General features: G+C 39.1%; 1 protein-coding gene across 3 annotated transcripts in view; it reads left to right on the top strand.

Annotated features, from left to right (window-relative positions):
• Positions 1–24,716, top strand: part of RELN (reelin) — a 532,794-nt gene that overhangs the window by 456,784 nt on the left and 51,294 nt on the right. For all 3 annotated transcript variants that reach the window (XM_040472867.1, XM_040472866.1, XM_040472865.1), the window contains exons 42-46: positions 4,506–4,726; positions 7,086–7,233; positions 9,501–9,759; positions 10,619–10,868; positions 14,881–15,049. In XM_040472867.1, the coding sequence (XP_040328801.1) occupies positions 4,506–4,726; positions 7,086–7,233; positions 9,501–9,759; positions 10,619–10,868; positions 14,881–15,049 (1,047 nt within the window). The remainder of the gene's footprint in view (positions 1–4,505; positions 4,727–7,085; positions 7,234–9,500; positions 9,760–10,618; positions 10,869–14,880; positions 15,050–24,716) is intronic.

Below are 24,716 nucleotides of genomic sequence, written 5' to 3'. Positions count from 1 at the left end.
CAGGGAGAAATAGCTCAGGAAAAACTTTTCAGCCAAAATCAGTTGTATTATTTAAGATTATATGTTGCAGGAAATATAAAGAGGCTTACCAAAAAGTAGAAGAGCTTACTGGAAGCATACTGGGGAAGTTGCATGGACCCCACCTAGAAAGTGTGAGGACCTCAGCAAAAGGAGTGTGGACCCCCATTTTTATCATGCTGACTTTACTCTCACTCAGCAAATCACAGTTCTCATGTGCTGGAACTCTTAATTCCATATTTCTGGGAAAGAAAATCTGAGTCACTCATCTACAGCCAGAAAGCTAAGCTATGGAACAGAAGCCTAGCTGTCAAAACTCCATGTAGTTAGCATAGGCAGAGAAAAGGCCTACTGGCCAATCACACAGACACCTATGACCAAAACCTTAACCATTATGGTATTGTTGACAGCCCCAAGCTTTCTCTCTCTCTCTCTCTCTCTTTTTTTTTTAAGTTCATTATTTTGAGAGAGAGAGCGCGCGCATGCACACAAGTGGAGAAGGGGCAGAGAGAGAAGGAGAGAGAAAATGCCATGAGAATCTCCTCACTGACAGCATGGAGCCCTATGTGGGGCTCAAACTTACAAACTGTGAGATCATGACCTGAGCCAAAATCAAGAGTTGGACGCTTAACCAACTGAGCCAATCACGCACCCCACCAGGCTTTCTCATTAATGGACCTCTAATTTCCTCCTGTTCTCAGCTAAGAATTGGATTAACTAGGAAACAACCCTGAAGATAAGTTGTAGGCCTTGAGCTAAATTTTTTTAACAACTGAGACTTGTTTCAGCAAGTTCCCATATGGAAATAATCCTCTTTAAAGAAGTATGCAGTAAAGTCACAGGACAGTGCCCCAGTGTCATGGAAATCACCAAACTTACCATTGGTAATGTCCATTGGGCTGTGTTGATGCATAGGGAAATACAATTTGGAAATCTGAGCAAGAGAAATTACAAGGCAATATAATTTGAACAAGAGAAATGTATATATTTTCACCTATTGGTTTGGGGTGTCACTTTAAAGTATACCTCCTCCAATTTTAAAGGTACAGAACTTAGACCATCATGCTATTTGTACTCCGTGTCATTTTTATTTCCATAAAAAAAAAGTATATCTGTTGAAGAGGCCTGCCCACTCTCAGAATGGTTTAAACCTACCTTTCAAATTGCCTTCAACCATTTCTTGCAAAGAGAAGATTTTGCCTTCATAGTGTTGTCTAGTCCATGTTTCAGTAAAAGAATTAGCACCCTTCTTAAAACCCACACAGGCATGAATTGCTGGAAGGCAAAAGTTAAATTTTCTCTAACTCAGTGAACCATTCCTTGGTTTGTATCCAACATGGTACATAGTGACAGCACAAGCTAGATGCTAAAATATATATTTATAACCCATATTTAAATGACCCCTTTCTGTGCACCTTACTAGGCACCAGGTACCCAAAAAGTATATGAAATGTTTTCAGGTGCAGAAATGACCATTTTTGCCTCCACATACACTCTGTTCACATTTGAAGCATGAAGTATTGAGCTTTCATCGAGTTTTATTCACATCACCTTTGTGTCCTTTTTGTCTAGAGTCTTTTTGTGGTTAAAACTTCCTAATTGCTTTTGCTTTACACACTTTCATAATGAGTCAACCAAAACCCCCATTTAATGAAAGCACTGTTGTGTGCTTGCAATTTTAAGTTTACGATTAAAAAACAGGTCCTTTTGAATACCACTGGCTTGGGAGAACAGACGCTGACATTCATCAGGGAGGGTGGCAGTGAGAAATTTTCAAAATAAGATTTCAGCAGAAGGGAACCACAGTGGAACCAGACCCTTCAGCCCATTTATCATAGTGCTTGCAGTTTCCGTGTCAAGGCAGGTGAACAATAATAAATATCCAACCAAGGTGGTTCATTTGTATTCAGAACATTTGAATAAATAAGAAGTTCAAAAAAATCCATGTAGGCTTTTGTTCAAAGGAAAACTCTAGCCATTTCCCTCAGCTCAGCAGTCTGAAAGTTCAAAGGGTAGAAAGTGCTTCTTGCCAAGACTAAACTCTGACAAGTATTTTAAAATAAAATGTAATTATGAACTGGCATTTTGGGAGCAGCTCCATATAGTGGGAGTCTTGATATAAACAATGAAATTAGGGTTAAAATTATATGTGGGAACTTGACTCCATCTGCTTTACTATCTACTAAACTTTAGAAGCCTTATAAATACTTCTAAAATTGACTTCTAATTTCTGTTTCTCCTTATTTAATTCTGAATTTGGTATCTATGATAACTGGAAATGGGACGAATTCACAGGGTACAAAAATGAGTGTGTATGCCATGTCTGTAGCCATGCCCTCAAAAACAAACCCGTCTTCTTTGAACTGAGTTTTGTGTATAATAAAATACTAAACTATTTCTCGACTGCTACCTAAATATGTAGGTTATTTCCAAGAAGCTAACTTATCATCAACAATGTGATAGCACAACAATTGTGATAGCACAATTTACTTACAAATAAAAGAGAAAATTATTTTGATTTAAAAAGAAATTAAGATGGGGCACCTGGGTGGCTCAGTTGGTTAAGCATCTGACTTCAGCTCAGGTCATGATCTCAAGGTTCATGAGTTCAGGCCCACATTGGGCTTTCTGCGGTCAGCAGAGAGCCTGCTTTGAATCCTCTGTCCCTCTCTCTCTGCCCCTCCCCTGTTCATTCTCTCTCTCTCTCTCTCTGCTCCTCTGCTCACTCTCTCTCTCAAAAATAAATAAAGGGGTGCCTGGGTGGCTTAGTCAGTTGAGCGTCTGACTTCGGCTCAGGTCATGATCTTACAGCTTGTGGGTTCGAGACCCACATCAGGCTCTGTGTTGACAGCTCAGAGCCTGGAGCCTACTTCGGGTTCTGTTTCTCCCTCTCTCTCTCTGCCCCTTCCCCACTCACACTCTGTCTCTCTCTCAAAAAATAAAAAAAATTTTTTTTAAATTGTTTAATATATAAATAAACATTTAAAAAAATAAAAAAGAAAATATTTAAAATAATAATAAAAAAAGTAATTAAGAAATAAGAGGCATCTAACCAAACAAATTTGATTTTGTCACTCCTCTCTTTAAAATAATCTTGTGCGGGCACCTGGGTGCCTCAGTCGGTTAAGCATCCAACTATAGCTCAGGTCATGATCTCACAGTTTGTGAGTTCAAGCCCCACATTAGGCTCTGTGCTGACAGCTCAGAGCCTGGAGACTGCTTCAGATTCTGTGTCTCCCTCTCTCCCTGCCCCTCCCCTGCTCGCACTCTGTCTCTTTCTCAAAAATAAATAAACATTTAAAAAATTAAAAATTAAATTAAATAATCTTATGCAGTTCTCTGTTACCAATAGGATAAAATCCAAAAACCTCAGTCTGGCTCTTGAGGCTCTTCACAACAAATGACAAACAACATATAGTGTATATGAAACACTGTACTGGGCACCACAAAAGAGTCAAAGAAGAAAGAGGCATAGGCATTGGCCTCTAGGAGCTCAAAATTAATAGGGGAAATAGGTACACTTTTAAATATCTCCAGCTGGGATAACTATAATAATGGAAATTCTGTCAAAAATATGGCAGAGAGAGAAAGTAAAGGACTAGTTATTTCCCATATGGCCCAGCAATTCTATCATTCTACCCAAAAGAATTGAAAACAGGTATTCGAGCAAATGCTTGTACACAAATGTTCATAGAAGCACAGTTTACAATAGCCAAAAGGTAGAAACAAACATATGTCCATCAGCTGATGAATGGACAAAGAAAGTTGGTATACCCATACAATGGAATATTATTCAGCCATAAAAAGGAATGAAATCTGATACTTGCTACAACCTGGGTGAACTTCAGAAACATTATGCTATAAGAACAAAGCCAGACACTAGAGGTCACATATTGTTTGATTTCATTTATGTGAGATATCTAGTATAGGTAAATCCATATGGAGAAAAAGGAGATTAATGGTTGTCAGGAGCTGGGAGTAGGGTGGTATGGACAGTGACTACCGAATAGGCATAGGGTTTCCTTTTGGGGTGATGAAAATGTCTTGGTACTCCATAGAGGTGGTGGTTAGCTCACGCTGTGCATGTGCTGTCACCAGGTTATATGCTTAAAATGGCTAATGGTTACTTTTATATTATGTGAATTTTACCTCAGTTTACTAAAAAAAAAATTAGTTATGCAGAGTGTAGACAGATAGGGTGGAGACAGCTTCACCAAAGAAGTCAATATTGAAAAAGATGGAAGGTCAGTTGGAATTCGACCCAGTGATAGGATTGGGAAGGGCTTACAGGAAATAGGAACATAATTGGCAAAATCCTGGAGATTGAGGAATAGAGTTTGTGTTCTTGAAATGTCAACTCGTTTTTTCTACTTCTTGATTGTGGTGCAGAGGTGGTAACTGCCCACTACTCATTGATCAGATGTACTTACTTTGAAAGTGTATTGTTCTGTTCATTCCATTTTAAAAGACTTGTACCTCTTTTCCAGATCTGTGCGTTTCAGATGGTACCAAGGATTTTACCCTGCTGGCTCTCAGCCCGTGACATGGGCCATTGACAATGTCTATATTGGTCCCCAATGTGAAGAGATGTGTAACGGACATGGGAGTTGTATCAATGGAACCAAGTGTATATGTGATCCCGGCTACTCAGGTCCAACTTGTAAAATAAGCACCAAAAATCCTGATTTTCTCAAAGATGATTTTGAAGGTAATCACTTAAAATAAGTTCTATGTAGCTTTGAAAAAGACTTACATATTAAATGCAGGTAATTAAAAGAAGTGATCATTGAGGCACCTGGGTGGCTCAGTGGGTTAAGCATCCAACTCTTGATCTCAGCTCAGGTCTTGATCTCATGGTTGTGAGTTCAAGCCCTGCATTGGGCCCCACACTGGGCATGAAGCCAACTTAAAAACAAAAAGAGTAATCATTAAGTTCCACTTTAATATTTCATTATTTATCCTTACAATTGAGACCACCCATGCCTTCAGTTAGTTCTGAATTGTATAAGGTTCTTTTTTTGAAACAATGGTCAGTGAGAATGAACAAGACCATGATTGAGAAAACTAAAGCTATTTTCACCACTTTTTCTATCACGTGTAATTTATGATTAATGATAATTTTAGAAAATGTTTCCCCACTGGATGTTATATGTAAGCGATGAACCACGAGAATCTACCCCAAAAACCAAGAGCACACTTTACGCACTGTATGTTAGCCAATTTGACCATAAATTATATATTTAAAAAAAAAAAAAAGAAAAAGAAAAAATGTCTCTAGAGGGTTAATCTTGGGTAGAGGGAACAAGTTTCCAGAAATGTAAATTCCTGTCATTGTTTGTCATCAACTCAATAAGCAGCCTCTCATTGCTTTCTGTACCTTGGTTTTATATCTAGAATCTAATGTCATTATGTATGATGGTAATGTTATAACGTAGAAAAAAAAGGATATAACATGATGATAATGTTATACTCTATAACGATTGAAATTATTCACAATTATTATATCCCTTGGAGATATACTCTGATAAAACAATGGAAAAATATTCTAAGAGAACGTCTTGAACTAATGTCATGGCTATGTGTTTTAGAGTAGTGAGATTAAAAGCTTTTTTTTTCTTTTCCCCAAGTTGCTTATAAAATTGTTATAATTATGGTTTTAAAGTACATTTTAATATTAGGTATATTAGGTATATCAATACGATGAAGTATGATGCAGCCATAAAAAGGAATGAAACACTGATGGATGCTACAACATGGATGAACCTTGAAAACATTATGCCAAGTGAAAGAAGTCAGACACAAAAGGCCACAAATCATATGACTTCATTAATGTGAAACCTCCAGGATAGTCAAATCCATAGAGACAAAAGGCAGATTAGTGATTGGCAAGGGGAATTACTGCTTAATGGGTATAAGGTTTTCTTTATGGGCGATGAAAAAGTTCTGGAGCTAGGTGGTGGTGATGATTGCACAATGTGAATGTGAATGTACTAAATGCCATGGAGTTGTTTGCTTTTAAACTGTTGGAGGGAAGCCTGGGTGTCTCAGTGGGTTAAGTATCCAACTTCAAGCTCAGGTCATGATCTCATGATTTGTGGGTTTGAGCCCCGCATCAGGCTCTGTGCTGACAGCTCAGAGCCTGGAGCCTGCTTAGGATTCTGTGTCTCCCTTTCTCTCTGCCCCTCCCCCACTTATGCTCGCTCTCTCTCTCTCTCTCTCTCTCTCAAAAATAAATAAACATTAAAATTAATAATAATAAGGGGGCCTGGGTGACTCAGTCAGTTAAGGTCATGATCTCATGGTCTGTGAGTTCGAGCCCTGCATTGGTCTCTGTGCTGACAGCTCAGAGCCTGGAGCCTATTTCAGATTCTGTGTCTCTGTCTCTCTGTCTCTCTGTCTCTCTCTCTCTCTCTCTCTCTGCCCCTCCCCACTCATGCTTTGTCTCTCTCTCTCTCTCTCTCTCAAAAAAACATTAAAAATTTTTAAATAATAATAAAATATTGGAAGAGATAAATTTTGTGTTGTGTGCATTTTACCACAATCAAAAAATTCTCTAGATCTAAGGTAAGTATCCAAAGAGATTTATAAGGACAGTATTTAGAAAATATTAAATTACTCTGTAATGTCTCCCATTAAAACTGTGTTTTTTAAAAATATTTTATAACACCAGCCTGATACTGTCTTCAGAGTAGCAAAGATACAATCAAAAAGCCAGTGGAAAAGCTACATCATGCTCTTACTTTTGGCCAGAATCACTCTCTGACCAGCCAGTGTCATTTTCTGCAGCGTAGAAGAGCAGAAAGGAAGGACCCATCTGGCTAGATCATAGATACTCAGAAAAAGCCTTCTTCCCCCTTCTATCATGTGGACCCTTAAATTATCCAGCTAAGTTTAAACAATTCACACAAGCTAAACTGTTGAAGAGACCTCTTATCCCAAAATCTATGACTTCGATATTTATGACTTTGTATTTCAAAACTACATAAGGCCCTTGTCCTTTAAAAAAGAATATGCCTATATTTGCGGTCATAGGTAAATCACATTTACTTCTTTTTTTTTTTTTTCAGGTCAGCTAGAATCTGATAGATTCTTATTAATGAGTGGTGGAAAGCCATCTCGGAAGTGTGGAATCCTTTCCAGTGGAAACAACCTCTTTTTCAATGAAGATGGCTTGCGCATGTTGACAACACGAGATCTGGATTTATCACACGCTAGGTAAACATTTTGGGATGCTATTGAGAAACCACATTGTGATAGACAGTAACAGAACATAAGTACATCAGAAAAAAGCAGACATGTGAAGGGCAAGGCTATCCATGGGACATGCTGAGCTGCTGTCTTATCTAAGACTCCATTAAGACATGATGTACATAATTTCTATTCTAAAACAGAGAGCTTTGCAAAATAAACTAGATCAGAAATGAAACATAGCTAAACAGACAAAAGTTAATATCAAGACAGTGATGGTTATAAGACAGTGACTAGGAAATGACAATGTTTAACTTCCTTTCACTTCCAGAAAATAATGTTGCATCTTTTTTATCCACCTTCTAGAGAATACTTTTCATGAGCACTTGGACTACGTGGAAAATTATCTACACCATGCTTAGTAAAAGCTTAACTGAAATACGATGCATCCTCCAATTATTCACAATTGATTTTATATCCATTAGCAGTTTAAGTAAAAAATATTTGAAGTGTAGCCTTATTCTTTGTAAGCCTTTCTTTGCAATGATTTGCTCCTGCTTTCTAGGTACTCATTTTCTGACTTGAGCACAGCCATTGAGAAACAAACATTTTAAACTGGCTCAGAGGATTATGTCCTGTCAAGATGTATATCCCTTGATCACTTGATGAGCCAAAAACTTAGCCGGGAAAATAAAGAAGACAACTTAACATGTGTAAAATGGAACCCTGACCTATTTTTTGCAAGTGAACAAAGAAGTCGTGTTTTTGTTTTTCAGAACATTTCAGAGAATCTTAAAATGTATCTCAACATATTTATCCTTCTCTTTCACCTAAATCTTTTATTTTATTGAATTATAAATTTGAGCATGCCTCATAAAAATACAATTCTGTGAGATAATCTTACTATTATAGAAAGCAAGATTTTATTTATCTTCATCCTATTTTAATGCATATGGTTTAATTTGATGCTTTTTATTTCAGATTTATCATTAGCAGCCAAGTTCTCTAATTTAGAAATTATTAGATCTTTCCAAAATAATTCTGACATAGATTTGTCCATAACTAAATTAATATAAACATTTCCCAATACAATAGACAATAGGCTAAAAGGCTTTTTTCTGTAAATGGTTATTGTTTTTATAGTTCTAAACGTCACTAGGCACTATGTATTTTTTTTTCATTAATCCAGTGTTAAAAAGCTCCATTATTTATCTCATCTCAGTAGCATGCTGTGTGGGATTTGCATATATTGACCTCAAAATGCTCCATGTAAAATCCCAATTTTCTTGGGGTTATGAGATAAATGAGTGCCCAGTTAATGGAGATGGGGGAGGGGAGGAACCCATGAAGAATGCATGGTTTTATATATGGAACTGATAACTTTCATTATGAGCCCCAATATGCTGCCTGTGTTTGACATGCATACATAATTGGGTGTATGTGTTGGGTTACACATGAAATTTATTCTGCATTACCAGCTAGCATAGTGGCCAGACCAGGCACCAGCCGCTTGCCTGCCAAAGATAACATGTGAGCTAGTTTTCCTTGGCACCCCAGCTGGTTGCTGCCACTCTGTCCACCTCCCTGCCAGTTGGAAAGGCTGCCACTGGCTGGCCGCCATGATTCTCGACGGCCAGTCTCATCCATCCCAGACCCAGCAATAGAGGCTGGCACAGCCCACTATTACCACCACCCCACACTCACTTTCCTGCCCCTGGCACAAAAGACAGAAAAGAGGCCCAGGCTCGACACACCTCTTCCAAAAGATGCCTGGTCTTTCACAAAGAGGTACTACAACTGCTGAATTTAAATGTGTCTTCCCAAAACCAATAACATGAGATCTGAAAAACTGGTAAGACCTGAAAATGGATGATTTCACCAATTAACGGCATAAACTACATTCATAGCATTCTTCCAGCTTCAGATACTAAGGACAAATTTGTCTTAAATAGATAGCAATACACACTCCCAAACTTGAAGAGGCTTTGGACCCCTCCCATCTTCTTATAGAGTAGCAACAGGATTGGGGAATGCTCAGTTCCCTCAGACTCTCCTCTGTGGAAGGGTACAAAATATAAACTTGAGTACAGAATTGCCTTTTTTTCATTTCATTAACTCTCTTACATTAACAAGGAAAATTGGGATTTGAAATGATTGCTTTAGACACTTGTTAAATCATCATATTCTTTAAAACCGTGCACTTTCCCCATATTACCCTGTGTGCTTGTCTTATGTTAATGGTGTGCATTTCTCACTGAAGTGAAAAAATCTACAGTAAACTTTACTCATGTCAGATTCGTGCAGTTCTTCATGAGGCTGGGATGTGGTAAAGGTGTTCCTGACCCCAGGAGCCAACCCGTGCTTCTACAGTATTCACTCAATGGCGGCCTCTCATGGAGCCTCCTTCAAGAGTTCCTTTTCAGCAACTCCAGCAATGTGGGCAGGTACATTGCCCTGGAGATACCCTTGAAGGCCCGTTCCACTTCTACTCGCCTCCGCTGGTGGCAACCATCTGAAAATGGGCACTTCTACAGTCCCTGGGTTATCGACCAGGTCAGTCCACTCAGGATTAACTATTGTAATGTTTGGCACTTGAGCTGCATGTGGCCTACAAAGCATCCAGTCCGGCCCCCTCGCTCAGTAGAGGAAGCCCAGGACCAACAATTGAATGACTTGCCCAAGGGCATACAGCTAGATTAGATATGGCAGTTAGCTTCCTTTCCTTCTCTTTTGCTTCAATTGCCTGAGCCTATAAAAACCAGCAACACAACAGAAGGCCCAGGTCCTGCTCATAGAGAATTCTGCCATATGGATAGAGGGACTTTATCAAGTGTGATGTGAGGTTATAATTCTCTGAAAAGGAAAATGTGCAAATTAGCACTGGTACCACATGCAGTAGTTTACAAATCCTCGTTCCTAGCCTTTAAAGAAGAAATAAGTAAATATTCCTAACAGCCTCATGGACACCTCTAAACGATCTTCATACATAATAAAATGCATATCAAATAGATCTCAAAGAACCTGTTAACAAATGATAGAATCCATGAAAAAAATTGGGACTGAAATGCTTTAGGATACAACTGTCCTTAAATAGAAATTTCACATGGAAAATAATCACATGTAAGCCAACTTTTGCTTTCCCAGCTTGGGTGCATGTAGTTTCCAAAGGCACAATTTGGCCCATGAAGGCTGTGAATGGTTTTGTCAATACTTCAATTTGTTTTCTGTAGCTTCTTGCCAGATGGGCAAGCAGACCACATAAACAAAAGCATTCTGAAAGGCCCCAAACAGTATGCTTGCTGTATGATGCCAGTTTTGAGCAATCTGACAGATAAAAACAAACAAAAAGACTGAACTCTTCTCGTCTCTTGAAACCGTATTAAAAATTTGTTTTCTTGAAAATACATTTCAGATTCTTATTGGAGGAAATATTTCTGGTAATACAGTCTTGGAGGATGATTTCACAACCCTGGATAGTAGGAAATGGCTGCTTCACCCAGGAGGCACCAAGATGCCTGTGTGTGGCTCTACTGGAGATGCCCTAGTCTTCATTGAAAAGGCCAGCACCCGCTATGTGGTCACCACAGACATTGCTGTGAATGAGGATTCATTCCTGCAGATAGATTTTGCTGCCTCCTGCTCAGTCACAGACTCCTGTTACGGTAAAAATTCCATTTCCGGGTAGAGGAACATTACCCCATTTCCAGGTAGAGAGAGAGAGAGAGAGAGAGAGAGAGAGAGAGAGAGAGAGATAGATAGATAGATATAATAACCCCTAATTTATCTCTTGTTGGAAAATCCAGAATTTTCTTGTACGATCAGATTTGCAGAATTAGAACTCTCATCACATAGAGAATGCCAGAATAAGCCATAGGATTTACACATAAATTTGCATTTGCATAGGTTTTAATTCATAGGGCTTTAGATTAGTCTGGTTACTGTCTTCTTTCCAACTCCCCAGGAATCATGACATTTTGTTGTTCCCATTTTGCCTTATACCTTTTGCCATTCTAGGTCATAGCATATTCTAGGCCACCCTCATTGTGACCAGTTTGCATCCTCAAGGTTGTACACACACACACACTCCTACTCACACATGACTTGCACACACACACACACACACACACACACACGCACGCACACACCTATCCTAGGAGATATAAAAACTGACATCATTGCATACTTGGAGCCTTCACTGGAATGCAAACCTGTTGGGATTCTGGTAGTCTTCCAGCCTTTTACCACCCCTTATCATTCTTCCTCCAAGAGATACAAACTAGAATGTTCACAAGGACCTTGTTCTGTTTTAGATTCTGGGGGGCCAACATCTGACAAATTTGTTTACTTCCAAGGTCTTACAAAATCCAGATTTTTCATATTTCTGCTAGTTTGAACTTAGTGGACATATCTTAAGGGGACTCCCAGAAGTGCAGCTTCTACCTCAGGATTGATTAGTCAGCACTAACCTAGTCAGTAGGGGTGGAACTTGGAAAAGTGTAAGGTACCCATCTGTCTTCAATAGGTCTAGTTGAGGGGATACTTCCAAAAGTTAGAGTGCAATAAATGACAAAGTCAAGTGATCTGTGGATTGGTGCTGATGCCAAATGTGATGAGAGCTCAAAGGAGAGTGAGATGACCAATGGATGGCCAATCCAAGGAGTTGGGAAGATTTCACAAAGAAGCTGTCTCAAGTGGGCATTGATGGTTGCAGTGGATTTGAAGAGTGAATAGAGAAGAAAGGACACCCCAAGCTAGGCTGGCAGCATAAGCAAAGAGACAGAGGTGGGGGTCCTCCTAGTCCATGCCAAAAGCCATGAGCAGACCTGCCTGAACAGGCAATATTTGCATCTAGTGGAGGAGAGGAAAGTGCTGATTTTGAAAATGGAAAAGGGTGGTAAGGTTCTAGATGCCTACTCCCTCAGTAGCATAAGAAATGGATGGGAACCCAAGGAGGTAAGCTATGACACAATAGGCCTGCACTAGCACCAGGACTGACACTCTACCCTCCTGTGTACTTTCTACTATAGGCTGGCACAGCCTCTTGAGAAAGGTTGAACTGAATGACAAAATCAAAGAGGAAAGCAGAGATGGATAAGCAGAGTTGCCAACTAAGAAGAGCCTTACAAGGCACATACAAGAATTTATAGGGGCACCTGGGTGACTCAGTTGGTTGGGCATCTGACTTTGGCTCAGGTCATGATCTCACCGTTCGTGGGTTCAAGCCCCGCATTGGGCTCTGTGCTGACAGCTCAGAGCCTGGAGCCTGCTTCCGATTCTGTGTCTCCCTCTCTCTCTCTCTCTGCCCCTCCCCACTCATGCTCTCTCTCAAAAATAAACATTAAAAAAAGATTTGAAAAATGTTTTAAAAAGTTTAAAAAAAAGAATTTGTACCTGACAAGGACATGAATAAAAGGACTCAAGTGCAGAGAAGCATCATGGTGTATTTCTGGGAGATGAGCCCAAAAGCTGATGAAGGTGGGTAGGCAAGAATCCCAATAAGGAAGCCTCAATGGTAATCTCCAGAGGAGGTGGCATGAAGAGAAATAGGATGGATAATATTGATGTGAGACAATGCAAACAAAAAGGAAAGAAGCAGAAAATCTCACAACCAGCTGACAGTTTGAACACAGAGGGTAAAGAAGAGAGAAGAGTAAAATTTCTAAAATAATTTATAAATTTTGAACCCAGAAAACAAGTGCAAAAGCATTGCCATTGATAGAATTTTAAGAGGGGCACCTGAATAGCTTAGTCAGTTAAGTGTCGGACTCTTAATTTTGTCTCAGGTCATGATCTCAGAGTTCATGGGATCAAGCCCTGCATCAGGCTCTGCACTGTTAGTGCACTGTTAGCTTGGGATTCTCTCTCTCTCTCTCTCTCTCTCTCTCTCTCTCTCACTCTCTTTCTATCTGCCCCTCCCCTGCTTGTGTAATCTCTCTCTCTCTCTCTCTCTCTCTCAAAATAAATAAACATTTAAAAGAAAAGAATTTAGTAGTGAAGAAAAGATGTTTATTTATTAGGGAAAATGGTGAGTTTTTCTTTAGTTGGGGTAGAATTCGTTTTATTTATTTATTTTTTTGTCTGTTTCAAGTTACTTACATTCTAGTTAGTTAACATATAGTGTAATATTGGTAGTAGAATTTAAGGATTCATCACATACAACACCCGGTGCTCATCACAACAAGTCCTAGAAGTAATTTTTAGTGGAGATCCCCTGAGTGAAGAGGACTTACAATATGGAAAGCAGGAACTTTTTCTATACTGTGCACCCACAATAGGCCAGCATCCGGTGCAATGCCAGGCTGAGCAAACATTTATCGAATTAATGAAATTGCTTGGAGACATAAAATTAGCAAATCTGGGCACACAGGTCATAGTTGAAGCCCAAGGAGTATACACATAAAACAGAAGACCAGAAATGGAGTCTGGAAGAATGCCCACAGCTGGGCTAGTTAGCATGGGAGTCACAGGAAAGTAAGAGAGGGGATTCAGAATAATGTCCTCCAAAAGAAAAGAAAGTTTCAAGAATTGGGGAATAATCAATAACATTCAACGCTGTAGGAAGAACAAGAACAATGAAGACTGAGATGAACCACTGTATTTAACTAGAAAAGGTTGCTAGGAACCTCCCTGAAGTGAGTGGTCCCACACTGGCTGTGCATGACAATCACCTGGGGAGCTTTAAATCTCCTGATACCTTGGCTGTGCCCCAGAAGAGTGAAATCACAATCCCTGGGGGTGGGACCCAGGGGGTGGGGCATTAGTGGTTTCTAACGGTACCCAGGTGATTTCAGTGTGCAGCCAAGATTGAGAATCACGGCCTTAGAGGAAGCAATTTCAATAGGGAGGTTGGGCCTGAAGCAGTTTCTAAACACTTAAAGAGAAATACAAAACATAGAACATAAGTTGAATTTTTCAGAAGAAGAAAAAGAAAAGTATCTTTTCATAGACCCACAGCCTGACTGCCTTCTTTGGCACAAATTACATGTCCTTCAGGTCCCTCCTGATACTTCTCTTATTTCCCAGTATATTCCACAACACACCAGAGCAGGATAAGAGCAAAAGAAATTTTGCAACTTGTAAGAAGTTTCACCTGTATCAGGAGCAAAACTGGCATTATTGGTCAGGATCCCTATTGAATGGTCAAATTTAGGGAAAGTTGCTCAGTTTTTTAAAACTTTTTAAAAAGTAATCATTAAAATATATGGTTACTACGTTTGTATTTGTATGTTAACTATTAAATAGATACCATAGAGTTACAGTACCTCAAATTATATATAGTTTGTATAATTTTATAATATATTGTAACTATTAGATTAAGCAATAAATATATATATAACTATCATTACTGTTGCTTTAACTACATATAAACAATGGTTTTGTTATGCTTGTTCTGAAAGTTTCTCACTATAAGGAGTGATTTAGGAAAATTTATGTTTCACTTGATCATACCCCCTTAAAAGAAAATTTATTTTAATCTGGAAAGTGAAAAATAATAACTAATATTGCATGGAAGGAAAAATCAAACCGGGAAACATTTCAAAATAGGAAACATAAATACGGAGGAAAAATCAAATTGACATCTGAGTGAAATTAAAACATAAGAAGATATAAGTATTTACCGTTCCTGGGTCTACATACATGTATTTCTATTCAGAATGGTGTTTCCTGTTTCAGCTATTGAATTGGAATACTCAGTAGACCTTGGATTATCATGGCACCCATTGGTAAGGGATTGTCTACCTACCAATGTTGAATGCAGTCGCTATCACCTGCAGCGGATCCTGGTATCAGACACTTTCAACAAATGGACCAGAATCACTCTGCCTCTCCCTCCCTATACCAGGTATGGATGCTTCTGCATGTAGTGAACCCAAATCTGATATAATTTGGCATATCAGCTTTTAGGACAACAAGTTTAAATGAGATACATGCAATTTTGCTATTGATTGATGGTATTGCCAGCCATGAATGAACAAGGTGATCTTAGGAAGCAAAATAAGGGCACCTGGCTGGTTCAGTCAGTAGAGCATGTGACTCTTGATCTCAGGGTTGCGAGTTTGAGCTCCACACAAAGCACGGAGTTTACTTTTAAAAATAAGCAAAATAGGGGGCACCTGGCTGGCTCAGTCAGTGAAGCATGCAACTCTTGATCTTGGGGTCTTGTGTTCAAACCCCATGCTGGGTGTAGAGCTTACTTTAAAAAAAGGAGGAATAAAAAAAAATAAGCAAAATAGAAGCCAGTTTTTGTGGTGACATTGTTCTGTTTTTTTTTTTTTTGTTTTTTTTTTTTCCCAAAAGCCGGGCCTATACTGACTTTTATTTCTAACATTTTTAAAGAATGGCATATTCAAGAAAACAGTATATGGATCAGTGAGAGTCTCCGACTTGATTCACTTAAATTTAAAACAGGCACATTGCATACAGAATAGGTTTAAAGGAGTCTGTTGTTAGACTACTGTAGGTATAGCAGTGAGTGGTGTCATATCAATAGATAGAGCAAATAAGTGTATTAAAATTATTGTCTGATTTTGAAATTTTATTTTAAACAGTATCTCGAGAATTACCACCTGGAGCATTCTTTTATATGAAAAACAATTATGAATGTGTCATTCATTGAGTCCATAAGAAATGGTGGTGGCTTAATAAAATTGCCTGGAAAAGTGCTTTATTTGAGTTATACAGAGAATTCACCTTGCCTACTGGATGGTGTTCCCTGACCTTCTCTCTTTTCACAATCCAAGGAGGTGCTAATCATAGGAAAGCTTTAAAATCTTGATGGGAAATTCTGTTCCCTCCCCCCCCCCCAAAAAAAAATGGTAATCAGTTGTTGCCATTAAGACAGAAGCAAAGCAACCAGTGCAATTATGTGGAACGGGAGTTACAGTTTGGGCTCATTATTGGTCCCTCGCTTCCCCACAAATGAAGAATGAATAAATCTTCCTAGCAAATGATCATAAAATTCAACTATTCATCTAGGACATAACTTTTCTTGGGATTATCATAAATGAGATGGTTTCAGTTACTAACAGCCTAAGGCCCCTCTACAATTGCTGGCTCAGAGCTACGAGACTATATTAACTGTCAGTAGAGTTGCCAAGTTTAAATGAGATACGTGAGATTTTGTTGCTCGTTAAAGGTATTGCCATGCATGAATTATTAAGGTGATCTTAATAAGTAAAATAGAAAAAAAACTCCATTAAGGCAACAGTCTTTTAAGGCTTTATGAATTCTGTGAATTATTACCCAGCTACTTGGTAGCATTTTGCAAATAAAAGACATTCTAAGATTTACTCCAGCTAGTGATTATACCCTGGACTTTTCTACTCAAGAAAGGTAATTATTCCTCCTCTTTTAATATATCTTTTAATTGTCTTTTGCACCTACCCATAAGAATTTGGCCCTTTCAAATGATAAGTTGAGAAATCTGATGAGCATCCCTTTCCTCTTGTTACCGTATTGAAAATATGCACTGCTTATTGTACTACCCTCAAAGCCCCTGTTATACAGTGGTCTTAAAGGTGGTCCTGCCTTGTAATAAGGCCTTGTAGATAATTCAGAAAGAAATGCACATGGATGGAGCCCAAGCCAGACCTACTTCTTATTGTGCTCTGCCCTATGCCAGAGATGAGGAGAACAGTGTGCCAGACTCAGAACACTTTGTCTCAAACACAACTTAGCATAGCTATACTCTATCTGCTCTTATATCCAGCTACTTTTTAAATGTGGTACTTCCTTGTCTTGAGTTCAACTTACTGCCTCCACATTTGCAAAGTATTGCGACACCTATGTTTACTTTGCTCTCTAGAATGGAGAATTTCAGCTCGTAGCTCTTCGCTATAAACAAACATGATGCTGATGACTTAAAGCCATCTGCTCAGTAGGGGTGAGGAGTGACAATGTGCTGGTGGTAGATTTGTCCACCTGTTCGCTTATCATAGGACCACAAGGCTAGGGTTCCAGTATTGTTGGCACAGTGGTAGTTAAGAGTCACCTGAGGTTGGTTATCCACAAATTGACATAAAATCATTACCCAAACTAAAATGGCCGGTAGTTATTAGTAGCAATTATTCATTCACTTATTCATGAAACAAATATTTTTTGAAGTGTTTAATTGGATGCTAGGTCTGTGTGAGGGGGATGAACTTACCCCTGCCTCAACAAATTTTCAGTCCAGTGGGAAAAAGAACTATTAACCAGAAACCAGCAGTAATCACAGAAGTAAATAAAAAATTCAACTGTGGTAACTGATGGAGGACAGTTGCATTATGCTGAGAGATGATATGTCCTAGGGAGATTTGCCTTTATCAGGAGAGTCAAGGACCACTTTCTGGAGGAAAGCATAATTGAAGTAATAGATAAAGGATGGATAGGAATTGACTAGGGGAACAGTAGGGGGAGGTGTTCCAGGCAAGGGAAACAACCTATGATAGGAAGTAGCAGGCATATGTGAGACACTGAAAGAATGTATCAGATCTAAAGAGAGAGCGGAGTGAGATGGAGTGAGACCATGAAGAGCATTGGAGGTCTTACTGAAGATCTGGGGATGGTTACATAGGTGCTTAAAAGCCTGCTGAAGTTCCCCAGGAATAGGGGGACATGCTCAGATTTGCATCAGAAAAGCGTATTCTAACTGGAAAACAAATTGGGGAGGATACGAGTAGCTGTAAGGAGACTCTTCTAGAGGCAGTAAGTGCTGGAAGCTTGGAGTAAGGTGCAGGAGACATGAAGACAAGTGGAGAAATTCAAGAGAAATAGAAGTGATAAAATTAAGTTTAATGATGAAATGGACGTGAGAAGGTGAGGGGAGGGGCAATGTTGAAGATGACTGTGGTTTCTGAGTTGAACTGAATGGATGCTGCTACATTTCACTGGGAAGGGGGCCCTGAGAGTAAACACAAGAGACATTACACTCTGCTCCAGACATTTCTATGTTAAAACCTAAATAAGCTGCTATAGATTGAATCATAGTTTCTATTACTCCCATATACACTGCTTAAGTTAGATCTTACTACAGAGAAATAAATGAGTGGAAAGCATTGTGTTTTAGTGGAGAGTTCCAGCTTTTCAGCCCTGTGAGCTTTTAAGGTAGTCATTCCATGTCCCAGAATTGCAGGGTCTTCATGTGAAAAATGAGACTTTTTGCTGTATAAAAATCTAATAAATGGGGCTGCCAGGGTGGCTCAGTGGTTACGCATTCTGATTCTTGATTTCGACTCAGGTCACGGTTTGTGAAATCGAGCCCCATGTCAGGCTCTGCACTGACAGCACAGAGCCTGCTTGGGGTGCTCTCTGTCCCTCTCTCTCTGCCCCTTCCTTGCTCTCACACTCTCTCAAAATAAGTAAACTTTTAAGAAATCTAATCAATGTGCATGGATGAGTTTGGGACATTGTAAGTATTTATAAAATGTAAATCATTTTTACATCTATGAGTTAACAACATAATCATACTTGTTAAGCATAGCACAAGTTTATTATCAGACTTTACCTTCAGTCAGACTAAGAAGTCTTCCTAAGCTCACTTAACAAGAGCAAACCCATGGTAATGGTAAGACACTGTCTTAAGTTCCTGCCCTGGAGGGGGTTACCATCTCATTGGAGAAAAATAGACAACTTAAAAATAAAACACGCTGTATATAATTGAGAGCTTCAATGAGGAATGGGCTATAAATCGGAGACAATGTTGAATGCGGGAGTTAGAGAGGGTTTCATGGAAGAGATGGGTCGTGGCCTAAAGGATGGCTAGGAATTAGGTGGGTAAGGAGAAGGACATTTCTAAATTAGGGAAACAATGTGAACAGGGCTCATGAGCCCGGCAAGAGCCCAGGAGTTGCTGGTGAAGGCAGCAGGCTCATATCTGGATGCTCTGGAAAGTTGTTTGTTAGTGGAGTTGGCTTAACTATCACAGGCACTGAAGAAAGGTAGAGGAGTTTAGACTTGTCAGAAAAATGAACTATGGTGGATTTCGAGCTGAGAATATTCTTCCAAGAAAAAAACAATTGGGAGAACAGAGGGGCAAGTAAGAGAAAGTGGCAAAGGCATTGTGATAATGACTTCCATGAAGTCACAAGGGTCTGGGCTACAGCTAACAAGCAGGGGATGGGACGGATATTACAGGACATTTCAAAGAAAGAATTGATAAAACTCACTAGATTTTTCTCCCTTGCACCCATCCAGAGACAACTGTAAAATTTGAAGCCCTTGAGAGTGGTGAGAAGTGGAAAGGAAGCAAAAGTTGATCCCAGGAGGGACAATGTGGCAAATTCAACCCAATGAGGCTGAATTAAATGTGGTGACTAGAAATACAAATGGAAACATCCATTTGACAGAAATATGAAGTTCAGAGCCCAGGGAAAGATAATAAACTTTAGATGCATGAGCATAGAGGTGATAGGCAAAGCTGTAAAACTGGAGCAGTTCAACTTGGGAGAGCATTCAAAAGGAAAAGAAAGGATCCTTAAATTTAATAGCAGATTGAGTGGAAATAGTTCTTAAAGGAACCATGAGGATATACTCAGGGGAGTTTAAGAAGAATCAGAAGAACATGGTATCCAAGAGCAAGTAAGAATAGAATATCAAGTAGGAAGAGGTGGCCATCAGTGACACACGCTATAGAGTAATGAAAAAAAAGTTTCACAATAAATTTGCTAGATTTTTCCATAAGGAGATAGTCAGTGACCTTCAAAAGAAAAGTTTCAGTAAGATACTGGAAATAAATAAAGCTTGTCTGGCCCCAGAGCCCATGGGCTTAACCAGTATATTAGTTCTACATTTAAAAAAAAATTTTTTTTAATGTTTATTCGTGAGAGAGAGAGACACACAGAGCGTGAGTAGGGGAGGGGCAGAGAGAGAGGGCGACACAGAATCCAAAGCAGGCTCCAGGCTCTGAGCTGTCGGCACAGAGCCTGACGCGGGGCTCAAACCCACAGACTGTGGATCATGACCTGAGCCAAGTCGGCGCTTAACCGACTGAGCCAGCCAGGCGCCCTTATTAGTTCTACATTTTTATTGCTTGCCTAAGAGATACAGCCCTTGAAGAAATAGGAAGAGAGAATGCAGGAGTTCTTGAGAGAGGCTGAAAAGGAGAGGAAGATACCAAAATCAATTTCATAGCCCCTAATTTGAATCTGCCTCCTCCTATTTACTAACCCCAGATCTAAAAATAACAGGTGGCTCAAGTAGCATGGGTTCTTGAAATGTCACCTGAGAAGGAGGGTAGGTCAACAGAAGGGCAGGTAACTCAAATCCACTGAGAAAAGAGCAGGGGGTGGGTGCTGCCACTGGAAGGCTCAGGTGTGACTTGGCTATTTTAAGTCACAGTTTGAAGATGATCCATTCCCTCCTACCAGCCCTAATGACCTAGCAATACCACTGTCTTTAAAGATTAACTGCAACACTTTGGAAGCCAGATGGTTTTAGCCACAGCATGGACACTACTTAATGTTTGTGGGAAGTTTACACGAAAAGTGATAAGCACGAGAAAGGGCAAAAAGATTGTGGAAGGATTGGGATAATGGAATGGGGTTAGAGGAGTCTCTACCTGTTTGCAGGTAAACAGATTTAGGGAGGGAGGATATTTTCAATGATAATCCCAACTATAACTTCAGAGAAAATATATTTTGCTAAGAAAACCAAATAACTAAAGATAGTATTCTGGGGGTTTGTCTTGGAGAAATATTCAAGGGAATTACAAGTTCATTTTTTTAAAGGAGGGATTTTTTTTTTTTAACTTGCCTTAGTATTATTTATCTCCATTGTTACTTTCAGTTTTCTAGTAAGTTCTGAAAGACTTTTTACAGACATTTGTTTTACTGAACATCATGCTAAAATTTTTCAGTCAGGTCAAGGAAACCTTAGATTTCTCTTACGTCACCATTTTCTCATGCATCATTTTGATACTTTGAACATCATTGCTGTTGCTTTACCAAATTTCTGTTGGTGTTTCAGGACAACAGAACATAAAATAATTTTTTCTGGGGCACCTGGGTGACTAAGTTGGTTGAGCGTCTGACTTCAGCTCAGGTCATGATCTCACAGTTCATGGGTTCGAGCCCCGTGTCAGCCTCTGTGCTGACAGCTCAGAGCCTGAAGCCTGCTTCAGATTCTCTGTCTCCCTCTCTCTGCCCCTTCCCTGCTTGTGCGTGCGCGCTCTCTCTCTCTCTCTCTCGCTCTCTCTCTCTCTCTCTCAAAAATAAATAAATAAATATAAAAAAATAATTTTGTTGGATGTAAACTGTGGTACTATTGATTTTCACATACTGAATATGTTAATATTTGCACATTAGGACAATAAAATCTATTTCCATTTCCACTACAACAGAGAATAAAACTGTTTACAGAAATTCTGCATTCCAACTAAGGTTTCTCTGTTGTCAATCTTGTTGCCAAAATTTTATTAGAGAATTTGAGACTTGGCTGTACTTCACCCATATTGCTATCTATGGATTCTTAAGATTGCTTTAACAATTAAATAGAAGTCATTCTCCTTTGAGAAGGTGTTTTAAAAATTATAGGAAATTCCTTTTATTTGAAGGATGGTCCAAAGTCTTTAATGCTGTCAGTAGGCCTACTCAGAACACTGTAGTTGTTAGTATCATTACTAATTATGATTCTCAGCGAAAATAATAAATCCTTATTTTACCAAAAAATAGGATAACCATTTTCTTTTCTTTGTAATCTTCAAATCAAAATTTTACTATGAATTTGAAGGGACCACAGATTATTTTTGGCTCACGTTTATCTATTTAAAACATAACAAAATTTAAGAAAATAGCAAACTATACTTCAATAGAGTCATCACCCAGCTTCAACTATCATTCAACTATTATTGACTTATGAGCAACCTTATTTTTCAATAGCACCACTCACTCCTGCCCCCCCAATTTTGAAGGAATTCCCAGACATATCATTTCAACTGTAAATATTTTAGTATGTATCTCTAAAAGAGAACTTTAAAAAATGTACCTATGATATCATTATCACACCTAAAAATTAATGACAGCTTCTTATTCAATATTTACTTAGTACTCAGTATTCAAATGTCCCTGTTTGTCTCATGAAACATATTATCATTTTTTTTTCAAATTAGGAGACAAATCAATATAATTGGCTGGCACCTCTCTTAAGTATTCTTTAACCTTGAGGTCTCCCTGTTTACAAGATGAGGACTAAGACACAGAAAAGTTACATGATTTTCCCCACAGACACACTGTGGCTGAACCAGGATTGTACCAAAGTTTTCCATTTGTTCTCTGTCAAGGAATAAATAAAGGCCATGTGGGGTGGCTTGTTGAAATTCTTCTATTACTAACTCTGTAATGTGCTTTCCACCCTAGTTCCAGAGCAGTATCATGAAGGATCTAGGTCACCTTATAAGGATACCTTACCTTTATCACGTTTGTTTGGGGTCAGAACCTGTGGTCTAAACACCTTATCCTCTCATTCAGACCCCAGTGTATTATAAGAAAGTTAGAAGAAAAGAACATTGAATGACAGTATACATTCTTCATGGACACATTAATGTTACCCAAAAATCCCAAAATGTATAGTCATTTAGCATCCTACAATTTCCTAGTGTTAATTATTATCACCGAAGGGATTTTCTACTAAAAGATCTGGGATGCCTAAATTAAGTGCCCCCAGCTAGCTGCCCAATCAGTGGTCTTCCGGCCTTTGCCTGCCATTCAAGACAACCAGGGTTCTCAGTAACACCTCAGCTCCAGCAGGAGATGGTGGTTCTAGATCCAGTTCTAAATGCAGTCCTTACACCTATGAAATGAGTCAGTTGTACAAAACAGTTTCTAAGAGTCAGCCTCTCATTTCCACCCCCAAAATTCAACTTCCTTCTTTCAGTCATAGTTCAGTGTCTTCTTCATGAGGATCTCCCCCAGAGCAGGGTCTTCATGTCTCCTGGGAGATGGCCCACCCCTTGAGAGCCCCTCACCATACATAACTCATTCACATTCCTGGTACCAAAGTTCAGACCTCCTTTCTAGAGCCTGCTTTTTCTCTAACTCTTATCTGTAGGTCATGGGCTGTGACCCATGGGTGCTCTCTGTTCAGTTGAGCTGATCTATGCTTCCTCCCAGGTATATACCTACAAGTGGAATTGCTAGGTCATATGCTGACTCCATGTTCAACATTTTGAGAAACGGACATGTTTTCCACAGCATCCACATCATTTTACATTCCCACCAACAGTGTATGAAGGTTCAGATTTCTCCACATCCCTGCCAACACTTGTTATTGCTGTCTTTTTTTTTATCATAGCTGTCCTCGGGGGTATGAAGTTGTATTTCATTTTGGTTTTGATTTTCACTTCTCTAGTGACTAGTGATGTTGAACATCTTTTCATACACTTATCAGCCATTCATATATCTCCCCTGGAATATTCTCTACTTTTATCTAACACAGAAAAATAGGATAACAGAGGAATTTTTTTTCCACCATAAAGACAGGGCCTTGGCTACCAAGGGAAATATAGGACACATTTTGAAATGGGCATTGCAAAACTTCTAGCTAAACACAGAAAGCCATGGGCTTCAGCTATGTCATTAACTTGCAGAAGTTAAGATAAATAGACTTGTGTGTACATACAGCAACAATACACACAGCCTTCCGTAGCTTGAAACGGCTGTTCATATTTAGGGGTAATGGTAGGGATAGGATTATCTTGTATAGGTTGAGGTGGTTTTGAAAGGTTTCCTCACTGAGAATACATTGTAATAGTGAACGAAAAGATTCTTGCCCTCTCTCGGTTTTGTGAGTGCATCAATGTGACCTAGTGCAACTGGGCTTTGACTTCCTGATTGGTAGGATAAGACTGTTGGCTATATTTACTTGTCCTAAATATTTTATGTATCTCTGAGAGTAAAGGAAACATCAACCAGGAGTAAAAAGGTTTTTTTAAAAATTCTGTATAGTTCATATCAAAGGGCTTTTTCTCCTGATGATGATGATGATGACAATGAGAATGTCATCGGTAGAGTAATCTTAAGGAAAAGAGCAGATACAAAGACTCTTGAATGTGTATAGAAAACTATTAAAAGGTGTGGAGACAATGTGGGGAAAGGTTCCTGGGGAGAGAAATGATGGAAACCATACTATTGACAGTAACATTTTTTAACTTCATAGCAGTGGATGTTCAATTATTAAACAACACTTATGGAGCACTCACTATGTGCTGTAGATGGAGAGAAAATGGTATAAATTCAGAAAAGAAGCAAGGGGAGACATTTCAAGGGTATGGAAAAGGAGAAATATGCTCTGGGGCCATTTTCCCTCCAACTCCAAGAAGCAGCAGCTGGTAGTGGCCGTCATTATAAGGAAGCTTCAGGAAAATGATGACACCTGCCAAGGGATTTCACCAAGACACTCACAGGTCTTGGTAAACACGAGCTAATTAATTTTCACAACACCCTTGTGAGGTGGGAAGTAGCATTTTCCTAGTTTTACAGATGGGGAAGTGTCAGCACATAAACATAAATGATTTGGCCCCTTTACATAGTGAAGTT

This window comes from Herpailurus yagouaroundi, unplaced genomic scaffold (assembly GCF_014898765.1).
Source record: "Herpailurus yagouaroundi ecotype Mexico unplaced genomic scaffold, PumYag 100, whole genome shotgun sequence".
Taxonomy (NCBI): Eukaryota; Metazoa; Chordata; class Mammalia; order Carnivora; family Felidae; genus Herpailurus; species Herpailurus yagouaroundi.
The sequence above is the reverse complement of the archived record's forward strand: the minus strand, read 5'-3'. Positions and strand labels throughout refer to the sequence as shown.